The 20,226-nt window shown below is 34.8% G+C and overlaps 1 protein-coding gene across 1 annotated transcript; it reads right to left on the bottom strand.

The window, feature by feature from the left end:
• Nucleotides 1–267: 267 nt before the first annotated feature.
• Nucleotides 268–2,617, bottom strand: LOC141600714 (uncharacterized). The gene is made up of 5 exons (XM_074420959.1): nt 2,374–2,617; nt 2,154–2,277; nt 1,393–1,695; nt 883–1,005; nt 268–798 (listed from the first exon to the last, which is right to left on the bottom strand). The coding sequence occupies exons 1-5, from the start codon at nt 2,604–2,606 to the stop codon at nt 268–270; spliced, it is 1,314 nt and encodes a 437-aa protein (XP_074277060.1). The 5' UTR covers nt 2,607–2,617.
• Nucleotides 2,618–20,226: the final 17,609 nt, after the last annotated feature.

Below are 20,226 nucleotides of genomic sequence, written 5' to 3'. Positions count from 1 at the left end.
TAAATGGTAGTCCCAAATCTGTGTTTCATGTTCCTACAGCTGCCGTTTTTTTCCCTTACCACTCACCCTGCATAAAATCAATATCTAGCTACCAACACAAATCGGAAAGCCACCAATAAAATTTCAATCGAAAAAGTCCGATATTATAACTAACCAAAATAATCCATACACTTAGATACTACATATACTTGGCAACTAATCCATCCGTCAAATATCATATAAGTCTACTAATCGAACACTTAACACATAGTTAACGTCTAATAACTTCTAACTCACTTGCATTGTAGCACCTCCATTACCACCAAACGGGTCCTCATCGGGGTTAGGACGGGGAGTAATGTTGTTGTGGCAACTAAATTGTTGTTGCATTAGTTGAAAATGTTCCTCCATTTTCTTCATCATTTCTTCTCTTTGTGCTTCCAATCTTTGGTCAAAGAGTAAGCGGTCATCTTCACGCGCTTTCTTTTTTTCTTCATTCGCTTTCTCTAATTGTTCACGCGCCTTCTCTAACTGTTGTACTGGTTCCTCTAATTGCCTCACCACTCCAGGACAATAGGAAGTAGCAGCCATAGATAATGTGCGTTTGTTTCTTGTTGTCTTCTTATAGAACAATTTATCAGCGCACCCAAGTCCGTATACTTGTCCTTTCTTTCGCCCACCAACAACTTTCAAAAAGACTGCATCTTTTTTTACATTCTCTGAAACTTGATTATCTCCATTTTCATTCTCTGTGTCTGCATTCTCTAGCTCTCCGTCTTCATTCTCTCCGGCTTCATTGAGCTTCTCATTATATGTACCCTACAAAAACGCATATTAATAGGTATATAAGCACAATAAATATAAGGCGATAAATAAATCTCAACAATTTAAAGGCGTACTCACATAAACTTCTTTGTCTTTCTTTGATTTTAGTTCTTTTTTTCCAGTTGCAGCATCCACTACGACACTATGAATACGAAAGAACAAATCTGGAGCAGCAGGTAACTTCCCTTGGTTTGCTTTAGTCTGAAAAGTAGTAAACAAATAATTGGCCAGTCATTTATTTGTTAGCTATCAGGTCTGAAACACTCTTACAAATCGCAACATCAACAAGGCAACTTGTTAAGTAGTTGGCCAGTTTTACACTAGAATCAGAGTTGCAAGTCAAATTTAGGTCACCAAGTAAGCTAGTTAATCTAATATAATTGTCTAATCTATGATAAGCATGATTGCACGTGGCCATCAAAATTATTGGGACTCATTTTTGTCCCTGTCCCGTTCAGTCACTCGCATTTCGCTCATTCATGGACGAAAAAGCCCCAGTTCCATATTCACTTGTGATAAGCAACAACAAATTTAATAAAAAGAATTGCAAATATAGGAAGTTCAATAAAAAAAAAGTCAGGACTTAACCATTTTGAGTGCGGTCTCTAAAGTAGAGATAGAGCCCATATGGTGAGTTGAAGGAATAACGCCATACTCAGCAGAAGCTTTCTTGTTATTGCTAGCCCTCTTTGACCTTTCTATGAACCCCGCATCTTGTCTTCTTTCCTTGAGCTGAGCATACACGATCTCATTTATCCACTTCGGTTTCTTCCCATTAGTCTCAATTTGTTTTCCAGCGTGTCTAACAATTCCTTTGAGGCGCTTTGCGGCATGCTCATTATAACCATCTTGTATACGACGATCAAATTCACTCTCCCATTTGAAATAATTCTGCAAGTAACAATATGAGTAAAAATTAGTTAAGTGTATAAGATGACTTAATGCAACTAATCCAAATTATCAGCCCCAATGTAGCTAATAATACTATTTGTTTTTGGTAAATATGAGTAATTAACTATAAATAATCATGAAAGTTAAAGACAAGATGAAACAAGGCTATATGAATGGGTTTGGAGTGCAAACAATTGGAATATATAAGCCTGCTGGTAGCTATATATGGATTAGGGGATTAGGTGATAATGTTGAATGGTAATTGTGACTTGTGTGGTATGGCACCTGAAACTCAAGATCATCTATGAATATCCATGTGAATGAATGAGACGGCATTACACAACTTTAAAGCGACTAGAAGTGAAGCTCTATAAAACAGCAACCCATAAAACATTCAACAATCACATTTCTAAAATTGACTGACTCATAAAGATGGTAATGCAATTGAAGATACATACGCGAAAGTTATTGAACCACCTATCTTGGATATATTCAGGAGTCTCGGTCCAGTTCATGTATGGTGAACGGTAATACTGCCTAATCGACTCACCAATTGCATTTGATACACATCGTCTTCCAAACCTGTACAAAAAGACAAATTGGAACGATTGAAAATAAACTCAAATAACGTATTAACGAGCGTTGGGCTAATTATAATACATGTACTTAATTTCTTACCAAAAATGGTCAAGGGCAAGAGTGGGCAGTGACTGTGTATCTGTGGTGGATAAAGTACGTATCTCTTCCTCTTCCTCTTGGTCTTCTTCTTGCTCTTGCTGAGTCTCTTGCTCGTCCCGAGTAGGAGTATTAACCTCCATTGAATGAGACAATTCGCGACGAAATGAGACATTGCCACGACCCCTCCCACCGCGGGATCCTCCACCTCCTCGTGATCTACTCCTACCTGCCATTATTATCTAATAAACAAGAATGCTGAAAATCATTAAAACTTATGCCTGAACATGAACTCAAATAAAAAACTTGATCTTGGCTTGCTACTTTACAGCCATATGTAAGAAGGGATAATGTAGACTGAAGTAGGAGAAAAAAGTATAAGACCGAGTCATTAAATAATAAATATGAACGCAGCTTGCAAGTCACAAGACTATATTTTTAATTAGATAAAATAGGACATATAGCAGATTATAAAAGAAATGAAAAACATCTTAATAATCATCATCTTCATCTTCATTTCCATCTTCATCTTCACCTTCACCTTCACCTTCACCTTCACCTTCATATTCATATTCATATTCATCTCCCTCCTCCCCCACCCCCCCTTCCCCCTCCTCCTCATCCTCCTCCTCCTCCTCCTCCTCCTCATCATCCTCATCATCATCATCATCATCATCATCATCATCATCATCATCATATTGTACCATGTCTCATTCCCCATCACTTATTTGTTCATCCCCTGGTTCCCCTTCCCTTCCCACTCTGTATTCATATCCTCTTCAACACAATCATCTACCGTAGATAATGTCGGAGGATCGTGGACAACTTCTTGAAATACAGAAAGATCCTCATGAATAGGAGCATTAATTTCTGATCTCGGTTTAGTTTTGAATACAGCCCACCATTGGTTTCTATCTTTCTTTGTACTAGGATAATGACCAAAATAAACTTGTTGAGCCTGATACCCAAACACAAATGGATCATATTTTGGATACTTCTTAGTGTGATTAACTTGTACAAGTTTGTACTGTTCATGTACCTTCATGCCTTTTGCCGAGTTATCCATCCAATTACATTTGAACAAGATCGTTTTGTAAGTTTGTCGTGAACCAACATAAGTCAACTCAATAATTTCATCTAAGATACCATAATACTCCATACCGTCAATAGAATCAACACATACACCGTAATTCATGGTAGTTTTGTGTTTCCCATATTTAAAAGTGTGGAAGTTAAAACCATTGAGAGAAAATGTTTCCAAGTTGTCACCCTACTAGAATGACCCATCGATAAAGCTTGTAATAAATCATCTTCAGTGTTTGATGTATGAACCTATTTGAAATAAATAAAGTTAATATATGAATATTGTAGATATAACTAAATTGTGTGTAAAAAATTATTTATATATAACTTACTTCGTTTTTAAACCATTCCGGAAATTGTTCTTCATATGTACTCCAAATTTCATTGGAACTTAAGTTTGGATGTTGTTCAGAGATGAATTCCTCAAAGTCCCTAGGAAATATATCTTAGCATAAAATATCTTTTCTATTCAACATGATATTTGGAAAAGGTAAAAGTGAGTTAACTTACTCTCCATAATCTCACAGGCTTTCGCAATTACAAAGAACATACAAGTGAGCACGATCATACTCTTTACCATTTAAGTACCTCTTACGACCTTTCGAGGACGGACCTCCTTTGATGGGTTTGAAAAGATCCGGGAGATTTGGCTCAACTTGCTCTTCTATTCCAATTTCCAAATCTCTTATTTTTGTGTCTACATGATATTCAAAGTATAGAGCACAAAAGTTGGATATCTCTTCGATCAAATAAGCATTGCAAATGGAACCTTCCACCCGATCTTTATTTTTAACTTTTCTCTTTATATGATTGAGAAACCTAGTATTTTTTAAATTAGTTATATAGTATATAATATTAAAATTAGTTATATAGATATTTAACGTTATTAAAGTTTGTTACATGTGAGTTATACACATTACCTCTCAAATGGATACATCCATATATTGAACAGGACCACCCACTTTTGCTTCATATGCCAAGTGGACCAGTAAATGCTCCATTGAATTGAAAAATGAAGGTGGAAAAACTTTCTCTAATTTTCAGAGTATCTCGGCAATGTTATTCTCTATTCTTTCCATTTCATCAAATTTTATAGTTGAAGCACACAAGTCTCGAAAAAACTGACTTATCTCAGTTATTGCGTTCCATACGTTAGCCGGTAACAATCTTTTCAGCGCAACAGGTAGTAAACGCTCCATGAACACGTGACAATCATGACTTTTGAGCCCACGCAACCTAAGGCCTTGTAAATCGACACATCTGCTCAAGTCAGATGCATACCGATCAGGAAACTTTAAGTTAGATACCCATTCACACAAGACCCTCTTTTGATCCTTATCTAGAGTGAAAGGAGCTTTTGGCACTTCCCCATTGTTACGAATATTTAAATTTGGCCGATTACTAAATAAAGGTAAGTCTTTTCTTCTATTTGGAGTATCGGATGTTTTTCCTCTTACATCCATCACTGTATGAATTAATTGTTCAAAAAAATTCTTCTCAATGTGCATGACATCCAAGTTATGTCGAATTAACAATGTCTTCCAATAAGGAAGCTCCCAAAAAATGCTTCGCTTGTACCAACCCTTCCTCATCGCCTTCAACTTTTTAAACTCATCATCAGTACCATTAATTACTGTAGGGAAATGTGAAACTCTCTCCCACACTTCATTTCCCGACAATCTAGGAGGAGGGGTGCGATTCTCTACTCTTCCCTTATAAAAAGCATTTATGTTATTTCTGAAAACATGATCAAGGGGCAGAAAGCTTCTATGGCAATCAAACCAACATTGCTTTTTTCCATGAGGGAGGAAAAACGATCTAGTCTCCTCCATACAATAAGGGCTAAAAAAATTTTGACGGAAAATTTATTGATCCTCTGCCAATTCAAATTATCACGTCCAAATATGGATATTGAGCCTAATAGAGTCCTTATGTCATGGGATGATAAATGACAAGCTTAGTTATGCGTCCAAGTAATCACTTAACGCCTAAAACTGAGTTTAATTGACGAAAAATAAAGTTTAGGGGTACATTTAGTGATAATGACAATAATTAGGAGTACCGTGTATGTTTTAAAAAGTGTAGGGGTACCATGTAGAAAGTCGAAAAATTGAGGGGTACCATGACGAATATCCCATATTAGAATATGGCGAGTTTCCTTAAAATAAATGGGTTCCACTTATGGTATTAATTAATATAAATATGTTAATTATTTAACATACATAAACATAATATTAGTATATGTTATATTTTGTAAACTATTATAAGGTAAGTAAATCAATTCAGATTTCCAAAAAAATAAAATATTCCATAATTTATTAGATTTGTGATTTAATTAGTAAATAATAATGATTACTCTTAAATAATATTCTAATCTAATATTTCAGATTTATTTAAATATATAACTCTAATACAACTAGATAATCAACTATTATGATAGTAACCTTCCATGTGAGTATTAAAAGCAACAATAATATATAGCAACGGGAGTAGTGAAAGTCATACTAGCAGCAACGGGAGTAGTGAAATTAACAAAAATAAATGTGGGAGTAGTGAAAGAAAAAATAATGACGGCGGGAGAAGTGAAAGTAATAGTAGTCACGACACATGTAGATAAAGTAACAATAGAAACAACGGAAAGAGTATGAAAACTTAACTAACAATTCGATTTTAAGAAAATATTAATTTATTTAAATATACAAGCTTCACAAAACTAACGGGTTAACCGTAAAAATAGCAGGAATAGTAAAACAAACAACAGTAACTGAAGAAGTATTGAACGTAATAGTATTAATAGGGGATGTAGTGAAGTAATAATATTAACAGCAGGAGAGGTGAACGTGTCTCATAATTTGTTGAATAATTTTACCTCTCATCATAATTTCAATATATAAATTGTAAATGCATGTGTGAACCAAATTTAGAGAAATCATATTTCATCGAAAATAAAATTTAAATGTTAAATAAAGGTAGCCCGGGGGTAGCCGGGCACCAAACCTAGTTATACAAACACACAAACACGTCAGTTTCAATAATAGACATAAGGCACGACAATGTATAAGTATGCAATGTACTAATGCTATGAACGAAACATGGTTATACAATCACCATACCGGTACTAGGACACGCCCAGATGTACCCAAAACTATACCGATGTCAGGGACACGCCCACGACACCTCATCTCACAAATAGGTACTCAGAACACGTCCGTGGTACCGAGCCCGGATGCCAACCGAATCCCCTGGCACACGTCGTGTAATACTACGGTTTTCCTAAGTCGGTTACTCGGCCGAATACGGCTTACTCGGTCGAGTAAGTGTGTCGTGTGTTTCTGGACAAACTACTGTCCAGGTATACTCGGCCGGGTATGGGAATACTCGACCGAGTAGAGGATACTCGGCCGAGTATACTTTACATTCTACTGAGTATCCGGTCTGACGGAGATTATTTCCGCGGTTTGATTAGATACGGTTAGAGTTATAAATTAAGATTCACTGTTTCACTTGTTACGTTTCACGAAACCTAAAACATTCTACGTAACTCTAATCCTCTCTAATCTCTCCCAAGAGCGTTGATGGTTCGTGAGTCCTTGTCCTTTTCTCTCTTGCGTCGATTTCATTGGTAAGTCTCTAATGCTTTATAATCAGTTAATAGGTTGGTTGTTAGGGTTTTGTCTAATTATAGTTTTGGGTTAATTTGGGGGTTTAGAGTTTGGTCATCATATGTGTGTTGATTGTTAATTATCATTATTATAGGTGACGATGTAGTATTCGTTATGCATTTGTATGATTGATTGCAGTGTAGCGGGTTGCAAAAAGGTAGGGTTTCCCCTACTCAGTTTTACTGTTTAATTGAATTATGATTTATGTGTTAATTGTTGTATGATTGATTTCGTGATCATCTGTTGGTGTTGGTGTTGGTGTTGGTGTTGGTGTTGGTGTTGGTGTTGGTGTTGGTGTTGGTGTTGGTGTTGGTGTTGGTGTTGGTGTTGGTGTTGGTGTTGGTGTTGGTGTTGGTATTGGTGGTTGTGTGGTGTTGATTTGGTATTGTGATGATTGTGGTGGAGTCACTTGCGGGAGTGGCTTCATACCCTAGTTCGCCCTTCGTGGAACCCGCCACAGGAGAGGATGTGCACATTAAGGGACAAGGATATCGCTCGTTGATGAGCGGGGCTTAGGTGGGGATTAGCTGTGGTCCCCCACTGGCGGCGAGGATTACCTGTTGCGATGGGTAATCTGGCAAGGCTATACCCTTTGGTGTGTAGTCGGTTACTGTGTGAGATCGGGAGACCGGAGGTGGATGATGATCAGCTGGTTGCCTTTTGTACTTGTCTTACTTTGATTATTCAGTAACTGACCCCGTTGTTGTTTTATAAAATCTGTGGTGATCCATTCGGGGATGGTGAGCAGATTGTGACACGTGATGAAGTTCTCTAGCTATGGGGCAGTCATGGGGAGTCATCACTCGAGTCTAGCTTCCGCCGTCAAGAGACTTAGCTTTCATTTTTAGTTGTTAAACTTTCACAGGTATATTTTGGTCTTGGTTTTTGGAGAACATGTAAACTTAAACCATTTATACTTTAATAAATGTGTTCTGGATTGTTAACTTTGATATACTAACCTCGGGCAATCGAGATGGTAACAGTCTTTCATGCTAGGGTAGTCCTTGGTAAGGTACCTTGGTATGAAGGGGTGTTACACGTCGTGCCTCAACCACACGAGTCACTCCGTACTCAAGTCCTTATTGTGCACATCTCTCTTGGAGTACGTGGGAAGCTCCAAGAGGCGACTCAAGCGTAAGACAGTCTCCCAATCGTCTTACGTCTTCTCAATAACAACAACACATCCTCAACATATACGACAACAACCAATACTTAAAATACAATCTAACATATCACAATCATTTCCTGAACGATGTGCTTAACCACTAAACATGTTATAATGCAAATGTCCTACTTATGTGAGATTAATTACAACATTAACAACAACCTTAACAACACCACATTATTGAAACCGAGTAGGATTAACTTACCTTTTAACAATCTCCACAAGCCACCCCGAATCCGACCTGATTCCGTCTCATCCTAAACAATTCACATAATACCATCACAATACATCCTACATTATTATACAATATAAAACCCCTTAGTATTACCCATTAATTACCCATATTACACATACTAATTACTAACTAATTACTTATAACAAAACCCTAAAAATCTAGGGTTCATAAAACTAGAAAGGAATAGATCTTAACTTAAAAAGAGGAAGGAAGGGAAGGTAATATGTGTTGAAAATCTATATCTCATTAATATACATATTCATATATGTTACATTTAATTTAGTCATAAAATTAAATACAAATCTTATGCATGCAAACTAAAATAAATAAGTGAAGAAATCGTTTTCCTTACTATAAATTTCGGATTAAAAGGGCACCAACAAGATCTCCTTCTTGTTAGTTCTTGAGCATTCCAAATAATGGATGAACAAAGATTCAATTATAGAATCTCTCTCAAAAGTGAATACCCAAGGAAACCTCTCAATGACAGATATTATTATGATCTAGTAATAATAAAAGTCTAACTTAAAAATTGACACAAAATATTAATTTGTCTCTCTACTATTTCGGTGGAGAGGAGGAATTATTTGGAGTTTATTTCTCTAGAATTTTCACAAATTGTAGAGAGTATGCATTTTTCTTACACTAGAAAAATTATATGTAAAAATGATGAATACATAAATTGAAAAGAAAAACTCTTTTCTTTTCCCCTATGGTGGCCGAAATTATTGGCCTTGGGTAGCATGTCCAATGCCTTTTATTTTTGCTCTTCTCAAAAGCTTGTAGGGTTGCATGGCTAGAGATTAGGCTTTAATAATTATGTTTTCTCTTATTAAAATAATCAACATAATCTTTCCACTAATACTCCCTCCAATTTTCGGTACATACAAAATAAAATGGAAGGTCCATTTTATTTTGTCATTTGTCTATTGTGACATATGTGACATGTTACTTGACATGTGAATTTGTAATGTATTTTTAACATATTAAAAATCAACATACTCATAAAATATGTCATTTACAAAATCGACTAGTAATTCGTAATTACTTGTACCATAACGGTTTATCAAATTATAAATTACAACGTCTTGTATTTATAATAAATTATTCATTCAATTTCAATTCCAAATTGTTTCGTAAACAATAATTTTATCTAAGTAATAAAACAATTCAATTACTTAGACCGTATCTAATATAATCGAATTACAATAAGACACGTTAATTTTACTCACAAAATCATCCGTCAATTTTTAAGCAATTTAATTAACTCGTATCGGCATACGATTAATTAAATAATCAATTAAGAGTATTTCCCTATAGGTATGACCTAAGGGGATCAATCGATCACCATCATTGCACGCACGACAAGTAATGTCAAACTCTAGTCAGTCAATCATTACCGATATGTGTGGACCAGTTGACTGTAAAATATTACATCCCACATGTATTCTTAAAATGAGATTTAAACATGTGATCATTATGATCAACAGTTGTGATCGCATTATTGTCGGAGGACACATATTCCAACAATCTCCCACTTGTCCTCGACAAGTGTGCGTCACCAATTCTCTTGTCCTATTACTATCTCCCACTCAATGCAAGGTGTCTTCCAGGTCGTACTTGCAAGTGATCATATCGAGAGTGGTTTCCTCGATCTGGAGAATAACTGATTGACCGGATTTATCTACGATAGATATCTTCCGAGCGTGGCCACGCATTTCCAGTTAATTACTCTTCGAGTGGCCCTGAGATATTGTTATAATCCTGACAAGGGGTGGACAATTCCTATCGCACTTATTCCCTTCGACTAGTCACAGCCATCATAACCCAAAATATGCCCATTTGACCCCATTTTTGAAGGTCGTAGTAACACAAATCAAAGTTAATCTGAAACTATGCCATCTTAGGCGAACAGTCTTTAGTCAAAAGAATCGACTCATTAGAATACTATAGTAGCTCTCGCCACGACCAGGCTATATAAATTTGCCAGAACTCTATAAGTGGTCATAAGGCCCGACAAAGTGTTCTTAACAGTCTGCCTATGTGATCGACTAGTCATTCTCATATGACTCCATGGCACTTGAACTTGCCATCAATCGCATCACACTCTAGTCACTTCGAGACGTCACCTCATACAAGTGACTATGGGCAAATACCATGTTAATCCGGGTTCACTTTAACGGGGTTCAATATTGTCTCTACAACCCGTTTGGATGTAACAAGGTATAAAAGGAGTTTTCAGATTTAAAAAAAAAAAACTCGAACGACAAATGTGATTATCATATGAATAGTCAATACGTGATTACTACTTCATAATTTTATAATCCATTTTCATCTTATATGTAGTTATTCATCTCAATGCAATTGAAATGACATATGACATGACAATCATGTTAAGCCCATGAGAAGGCTTTGGTTAGTAGGTTTTATCAACTTCTTGTATCTTACTCAACCTTACTACATACTCGTTTTCCTTTGTAATGTATACATTTTCATTATAAAACTTTCTGAGTACATGTCTAGATCCAATCTAGACATAGGCTTTCTTGCCTTAAAATAGCTCCCACTGTTTTCACAGTGTGCGGAACTCATCCTTCTTGCACATCACATGATTGCAAGTGTACTCAATTTCTGTTGTAAATATTTCTCATTTGTTCTTTATTGCCTAGAACGATTCTAGAAAATCTATTTCTTAAATAACATAGCCACAATGGTATCTTAACCATCCTAATGTGTTTTGATTATGGTTTTATCGGAAACCATGCGCAATCTCAATTGTCAATTGTCACTTGTGTAACACCCTTACACAAAATTGCATCAAAAACACTTTGCATTACATCCTTAATGCTTCTGCAAACACTTAAGGGTAATCTTTATGGCTTACTTGGTAACAATTACTTAAATTCGATTTGAAACAATTCATCATACTCAAAGTATATGAAGTGTTATACATCATTTCCTATTTAATTGATTTGGCAGCGAAAGCAAATGGAATCAATCAAATATGTTCAATTTGATTGAACTAGTCCTGAATCTTATCAACATAAGACTTCTTATTTGACGCTAATATCATGTGGATTTATCTCCACAAATCTGGATATTAAAGATGTATTATAATACTCCATAAGTCTTAAATCATTCCCAATGATCAATGTGTCATCCACATATAAGACTAATTAAAATTTTCGTAACTCCCACTAAACTCCATGTATAAACACAACTTCGAGAAAAGTTTTATAACATGATCAAAACAGTGATTCCAACTCATTGATGTCCTACTTAAGACCCTCTCTTATGTTTCACATTATCTTAGGATTGCAAGAATCTACAAAACTTAAAACATGTATTGAATACATCCTTTCTAATTGAAGAAGTGGGTTTTTGATTCACTTGCTATATGTATATCATCATAATGAAACACAATCCCTAAGAAGATCCAAATAGACTTAAGCATTTCAACTAGTGCAAAACCCTTTGCAACCAATCAAGCATTGAAATCTCTCTTTATTAGTGCAAAAACCCTTTGTCACTAATCAAGCCTTTTAATTCGGATTTTTTTTTTATATGGCTCTAAGCCTTGCATTGAGTTGTGACTTAAACATTCTCATGTAAGTCATATGTTCATTACTTTCCAGAAGTAATCAACTGGAATCAAACAATTTCTTTGTAAGTTGCAAGCTCACTTTCTAAGAGTAACACTAATTCATCATCTTCAATAAGTGATGATTTTAACCTCCTAGGTTTTGAAGAAACAACGTCTTACACAAAACGTCTTATGTAGTCAAGAAATACCAGTTTCTTGGGACATAACATTCTTTGTGGCATTCTTTGCGGCTCTTGAATAATTTCTCCCACTCTGTCTTCTAGAAATAAACTTGTATTTTAGAAAGACAGCTTCACGAGCCACAAACCCGTTGTACTCGTGATAATTGAAAGGGAAAAATGAGCATTTGTTTCTTGTGAAAACTTACAAGCATGGTACTCTACCATTTCATATCTCATACGTATCGTTTAGATTTAGTGGAAAAACAACTTAGACAAAATGATAGAATCCCCAAAAGAATCAAGTAACTCAAAGTAACTTGATTGAAGTTCAAATCATATCGAATAGCGTTTGATTTCTTATCTAACCACACATTATCCCATAATGCGTGCTAAGAGAGATTAACTTGTGATACTATTTCATATTTCATTTAGCTTATATCAAAGTCTTCACTTTGATAATCCCATCACGACTTGATCGTGATTCATGGAACTCTTTGAACTCCTTCAAATATTTCTCCTTTTAACTTATTAAGTAAACATATTGGTGTCAACTTAAATTGATGGTAAAAGAAAATGATCAACCTATTCTGTATCAATGATTTACAACCTTTATTTCCTTTTCATCCAAAAAGCACGAGATATCTTGCTTTGAATACAAGATAGGCATATACCATTAACAATCTAATGGTTTCAAGAGTACTCGATAACTCTTTGCGTTCATCATTCTAGAATTTAAGGTTTAATCTTAGGTTACCAATTTTAGTCTTGCATCATCTTTATGATATATCATTCTAGTTTGGTTTAGAATATAATCACCATGATAATGGGCTAGCCATACATCAAATCATGGTGTATAGTGGTCCCAAAAGTGAAACCTCTTTTGTATCTTAACAAGTATATATTCTTATTTAGAGTTTATGTACTTAATAGTCATAATTAAGTACAACTATAAACCCAAAACTAGATTGATTACACAATGACTCTATCTCTCGATATTATTTGATGCTAATCGTCATATTCTAATCATCCTATGTATCGCATACAATGATGAAAACCACCATCGGTTTCTAATATTGACGAAATGGTACTAGCAAAACTTATGTCAATCAAATAAACATTTAAAGAAGAAGGTCCCATTAGATGTCCCACAACTAACTTGTTGATTCTTCAATAATTTGGGGTAGTTTCCTTTCTAGTGTCCAACATTTAAGACAGTGGAAACTTTATCGGTCGGGATTGATAGGTTTTGTATCGTTATTCTCAATAACTTTACTTTTAACATTACCTTGTATCAATTCCATTCTAATTTTACTTCTTTGAACTTCGTCCTTTTATTAACGGTTTAAGAGAATGCTCCCACTCAATTCAATGAATCTTTACTTAGAGAAGCAAAATTGAATTTCATGAAGACTACTCTTCAATTCATTTGTTTAGTCTTAAAACTTTCATTGAAATGGTTGCGGTCTTTTGGTCAATTTTGATTTCAAACAAATCTAGTTACCAAAACGTTTCAAAGTACTTAACTCAATTAAGCATATGAGAAACAATTCATTGTAAGTAGATATGTTAGTCAAGAATCAAAAACCCTTTTGATCACGAATAACTTTTATCTATACTCTTTACAAGAGATCCTTACAATGGATAATACGAGGTTTTTAGAAGAAAAATTCAAATTTTGTCTTTAGTTACGATGTTTTAATGGAGATTTGAACTAAAAATCGAAATGATATCGTATAATTTGAGGTAAAGAAATAGAACAATACGATAACGGAATAATGAAAACAACACATTCATCGTTATAATAATACTTGTAAATAAATTTAACAAGATATGAACATTTATATAGTGACCTCTACCCAACTATTATAAATGATTCCAAGACCCAAATTCATATTAACTTAGGCATCGGTAAAGCCGAATACAACCCTTATCAATATAACTCGGTGGATTAACGCTTTAATCGATTCTACTTTTAGAACTCTTGGTCGATAAAATTACATTAATATTTATCTTTAGCCCGAAACACATCCGGCAACCGTCGATAATACTTTCGTTGAGTTCAACCCAAATTTCGAATAAATGTGTCCATGATCCAAATTTACATCAACTTGGGCATCGGTAAAGCCGAAAACAACCCTCATCTTTATAAATTCGGTGGGTAGACATTTATCACCCACTTACCCTACGTAACAAGGTTTGTACCCCGGTAAAGCCGAGTGCACTCCCTCACGAAATAGGTTTTCATGGTTTTTACTTTTTGGTAAGGCTATGTCTCAATTGATTATTCTAGCGAGAGGTCATGTCAATTTATTATCTATCACGTTTTAAGTGAACTAAAGCGGTGAACTACGATAATTATAATTGACACGGTCGAATAACTCGATTTAATGATAATGCATGTTTTAGTTATGGCGATTTAGCGATGCATGCAACATATAAATAAAATGCAAAACATAAATAAAATCCTAGTATGGCCTTCCTAAAATAGAAAATCTAATAAACTATTACAAATTCGGAAACCAACTCCATTGGTCCCTTGAACTTTGGTTTTGGCACGCATCTCGAGGTAACACCGTCTTTAATGGATCGCCCTCTTAAGTGGCACCGTCTTCAAGGATCTCCGGTATAAATAAATTACATAACAAATTACATAATTTCCTATTATACATTTGTAATTAAAATAAAATAAATCTATTAAATTACAAAACGGTGATACGAGATCACAATAAATTACAACCGAATTGATATTCCCATACATTTCGGGATAATATCAATTAAAAACTAAGGCCATACTAAGTAAAATTACATAATTCAAAAATTACATAAAATAAAATTATGACAATCATAAATAAAATGCAGCATTATAATATGTATGAACATGCCCAATTTTATGCTAAATCGCCTTAAAGAGCCAATATCGTATATTAAACGGTTTTTACGGATTTGCGTGATTCAACCTTTTAAAATCACAATAAATTACATAAAATCATATTTATGCACAAGTTAATTACCCTAACCTACTTAGGACTCAAAATTAGTCTCCACTAACATATTGACAATAATTAACTTATATTTCTTAAATTTGTTCATTAATGGACTCAAAATTACAATAAAAATGGCATAAACTCCAAATAAATCACAAAAATTTCAATTAAATTCAAATTTGAAATTTAAACTCATGAATATTCTGGAAAAATACCATGACACTCATAATGTCCAAAAACTTAGGTTAAAAATTTCGAAATTTGTCGGGAAAAACAATGTTGCGGTTTTTCGGTTTTAACAAATATAATCATAAAAACATGAGAAAAATTATATTTATCAACTTTTCAATTTTAAATCTGAAATAGGTAATAAAATGCAACATGTGATATTTTTCCTTAGTCATGAAGTAAGTTTTAGCAATTATTCACTAATTAAAGTCACTATTTATGCTATTTTTCATCAAAAATTCATAAATCATGCATAAAGACTTCATTATAGCCTATTATTTTACAAACATCTTGTAAAATTGCATGTGACAACATAATAAATTTCTATGACCAGATTCGAAATTTATCTCATATTAACCTATTTTTCATTTAAATTCGATTTTTATCATGAAAAATCCATATTTCGAGCATAAGAACTCCAAAAATTATGAAACTTTACAGGTCATCTAAAAATAATATATGTGAAAACATATCCAAAAACCACTGGTAAATTAGAATTTAGCTAATTTTAGTCCGAAAATGACATTTTTATCATAAAATCACATTTTTAATGCCATTATTATATGAAATGAACAATAAAAATCCATAAATTAACCAAAAAATTCTAAATACATTTTAGGATCAGAAACTTTAACATGCATAATAAATTTCGTGATATATCATAATAAACACAAATTTATAAGTTTTATATGTTAATCGTATAACTCGGAAAAACTATAACCGATTTGCATGCAAACAACCTAAGGCTCTTGATACTGCTTGTTGAAAATCTATATCTCATTAATATACATATTCATATATGTTACATTTAATTTAGTCATAAAATTAAATACAAATCTTATGCATGCAAACTAAAATAGATAAGTGAAGAAATCGTTTTCCTTACTATAAATTTCGAATTAAAAGGGTACCAACAAGATCTCCTTCTTGTTAGTTCTTGAGCATTCTAAATAATGGATGAACAAAGATTCAATTATAGAATCTCTCTCAAAAGTGAATACCCAAGGAAACCTCTCAATGACAAATATTATTATGATCTAGTAATAATAAAAGTCTAACTTAAAAATTGACACAAAATATTAATTTGTCTCTCTACTATTTCGGTGGAGAGGAGGAATTATTTGGATTTTATTTCTCTAGAATTTTCACAAATTGTAGAGAGTATGCATTTTTCTTACACTAGAAAAATTATATGTAAAAATGATGAATAAATAAATTGAAAAGAAAAACTCTTTTCTTTTCCCCTATGGTGGCCGAAATTATTGGCCTTGGGTAGCATGCCCAATGCCTTTTATTTTTGCTCTTCTCAAAAGCTTGCAGGGTTGCATGGCTATAGATTAGGCTTTAATAATTATGTTTTCTCTTATTAAAATAATCAACATAATTTTTCCACTAATACTCCCTCCAATTTTCGGTACATACAAAATAAAATGGAAGGTCCATTTTATTTTGTCATTTGTCAATTGTGACATATGTGACATGTTACTTGACATGTGAATTTGTAATGTATTTTTAACATATTAAAAATCAACATACTCATAAAATATGTCATTTACAAAATCGACTAGTAATTCGTAATTACTTGTACCAAAACGGTTTATCAAATTATAATTACAACGTCTTGTATTTATAATAAATTATTCATTCAATTTCAATTCCAAATTATTTCGTAAACAATAATTTTATCTAAGTAATAAAACAATTCAATTACTTAGACCGTATCTAATATAATTGAATTACAATAAGACACGTTAATTTTATTCACAAAATCATCCGTCAATTTTTAAGCAATTTAATTAACTCGTATCGGCATACGATTAATTAAACAATCAATTAAGAGTATTTCCCTATAGGTATGACCTAAGGGGATCAACTGATCACCACCGTCGCACGACAAAAGAATGTCAAACTCTAGTCACCAATCATTACCGATATGTGTGGACCAGTTGACTGTAAAATATTACATCCCACATGTATTCTTAAAATGAGATTTAAACATGTGATCATTATGATCAACAGTTGTGATCGCATTATTGTCGGAGGACACATATTCCAACAAAATGAGCAAGTGTTTTAATCCAAGCTTTAATCTCACAAGGAGGTGTTTAGGGAGATCTTAGAGAGAAGGGGGAGCTTAGAGTGATAGGGAATAAGATAGAAATGAACTAGGGTTAGGATAAGATAGAATTCCGAATTAGTTTATAACCCGGCCTGACGAGTCTCACTTGGTCGAGTGAAGAGTGCACTCGACCGAGTGGACTCTACTCGCCGAGTACTCGGTCGTGTATTATGCTTACTCGACCGAGTGACCGCTACTCAGTCCACTGTTGTAACACCCTCATTCTCCAAGTGCCTTACCAGGACCAGTTAAGGCATGAAGATGCTACTATCTCGATTACCCGAGGCAATGTATATCAAATAGACAATAACGAAACGTACTTTATTAAATATATTTAAAGCGATACAAGACCAATACAAAAACTGTCAAATGAAAATACAACTGTTCCAAAAATCTAACTCAAATGAAGTAAATAAATGTTTAAGACATAGCGGAAGACTTCTAGACATCTTGTGGCAACTCTACCAGGCTATCCCATGCGAATCCATCTCATACCTGCTCAATAACTGCTCACCACCCCCGAATGGATCACCACAGTTTTTCAAAACATTTAAAAGGGGTTAGTTATTGGTTACACAAAAACAATACAACAGAAATAATACAAAATCACCCAATCTTCATCATAACTCCACACACCTGACTACACACTGAAGTGTGTAGTCTTGCCAGAATACACGTCGCAACAAGTATTCCACACCACCAGTGGGGGACCGCAGCCGTTTCCACCTAAGCCCCGCTTATCTCATTCGAGCGATAACCCATATTCCTAAATGTGCACATCCCCTCTGTGGTGGGTTCCATAGAGGGCGAATCAAGGGCGTGAAGCCACTTCCGCAAGTGACTCCACTTAGCCGAGGACGCACCTCGAGAACCATAGACAAACAATCACATCCAACCAAATTATGCAACAACAATCACCAACTATCAATTCCAATATGATATTAATCACCAACAATAAACAACTATTAACAACACTATGTAATCAATAACTGAGTATGGAAACCCTACCTGGAAAAACAATCACTAAAATCGTCATAATAGCGAATCAGCAAAGTTTCTCTACGAGATCACCTCATATCAAATACACAATCATATAATCATCATCTAGTATCAAAATACTCCCAAAACCCCCAAATTACTCAATTAGGGTTTCAACCAAAATCAAAGAAACGATATAAAAACCGTGACACCCCCACATACGAAGGTGCCTTTCCAGGACCACCCTAGCATATGAGAGACCGTCACCATCTCGGTTGCCCGAGGTCAGTATACTAAAGTTAACAATCCAAACACAATTATTAAAATATAAATGATTAAAGTTAACATGTTCTCCAAAACCAAAACCAAAGTACAAATGTGAAAGTTTAACAACTAGAAAGAATGCAAGCTAAGTCTCTTGACGGCGGAAGCTAGACTCGAGTGATGACTCCCCATGACTGTCCCACAGCTAAAGAAATGCATCACCTGTCACAATGTGCTCATCATCCCCGAATGAATCACCATAGATTTTATAAAAAAATAACGGGGTCAGTTACTGAATAATCAAAGTAAGATAAGTACAAAAGGTAACCAGCTGATCATCATCCACCTCTGGTCTCCCGATCTCATACAGTAACCGACTACACACCGAAGTGTGTAGCCCTGCCAGATTACCCATTGCAACAGGTAATCCTCGCCGCCAGTGGGGGGACCGCAGCCAATCCCCACCTAACCCCCGCTCATCAATGAGCGATATCCCTGTCCCTTAATGTGCACATCCCCTCCCATGGCGGGTTCCACGGAGGGCGAACTAGGGTGTGAAGCCACTCCCGCAAGTGACTCCACCACAATCATCACAACACCAACACCAACACGACACCAACACTCCAACAATGATCAGCAGACAAACAATCGTACGCAGAACAATATAATCTCAAATCAATTAAACAGAAATAACTAAGTAGGGAAAGCCTACCTTCTCATAATCTGTTATGCTGCAGCCAATCATAGAAATGCACAAGGAGTAACACATCATCACCTACAACACGATAATTAATAATCAACAATACATACGATGACAAAAATCCTAAACTCCCAAATTAACCCAAAACAATAATTACAGCCAAACTCTAAAAGACAACATATTAGTGATTACAAAGAACTAGAGACTTACCAAAGAAATCGAGACACGAGACGGAAGTATAGACTTGCGATCGATCAATTAGCCTTGAGAGTGATTATGGTGATTAGAGAGATATGAGCGTCGTTGAGTTTTTGTAAAATGATTTAGAAACCGTAAAAGTGTAGTTTATAATAATCCCTAATCACCTTAACCAAACCGCGGAAATAAACCCGTCAAACCGGATACTCGTATACTCGACCGAGTATCCTCTACTCGGCCGAGTATTCCCATGCACAGCCGTGTATTTCTGGGCAGTAAACTGTCCAGAAACACACGACACACTTACTCGGCCAAGTAAGCCATATTCGGCCGAGTAACCCACTTAGAAAACCGTAGTATGACAAAAAACTATACTAGGATCTTACCCACAATACGACGGTCTAGACGGCGTAAAGAACACAACGATCCTACGACTGTAGCCCTTATGATTTGATAGCAACGCGAAGAAATGAAG

Source organism: Silene latifolia, chromosome 9 (genome assembly GCF_048544455.1).
Source record: "Silene latifolia isolate original U9 population chromosome 9, ASM4854445v1, whole genome shotgun sequence".
NCBI lineage: Eukaryota > Viridiplantae > Streptophyta > Magnoliopsida > Caryophyllales > Caryophyllaceae > Silene > Silene latifolia.
This window is presented reverse-complemented; position numbering and strand designations above follow the sequence as displayed.

What these genes read in the sequence shown, in the direction of transcription:
- LOC141600714 (XM_074420959.1), bottom strand. Translation starts at nt 2,606, where the DNA reads ATGGCAGGTAGGAGTAGATCACGAGGAGGTGGAGGATCCCGCGGTGGG. An exon ending in TAGAGACCGCACTCAAAATG is followed by an intron (nt 1,006 to 1,392) that starts GTTAAGTCCTGA and finishes ACTACTTTTCAG; the next exon opens with ACTAAAGCAAACCAAGGGAA. An exon ending in AGAAAGACAAAGAAGTTTAT is followed by an intron (nt 799 to 882) that starts GTGAGTACGCCT and finishes GCGTTTTTGTAG; the next exon opens with GGTACATATAATGAGAAGCT.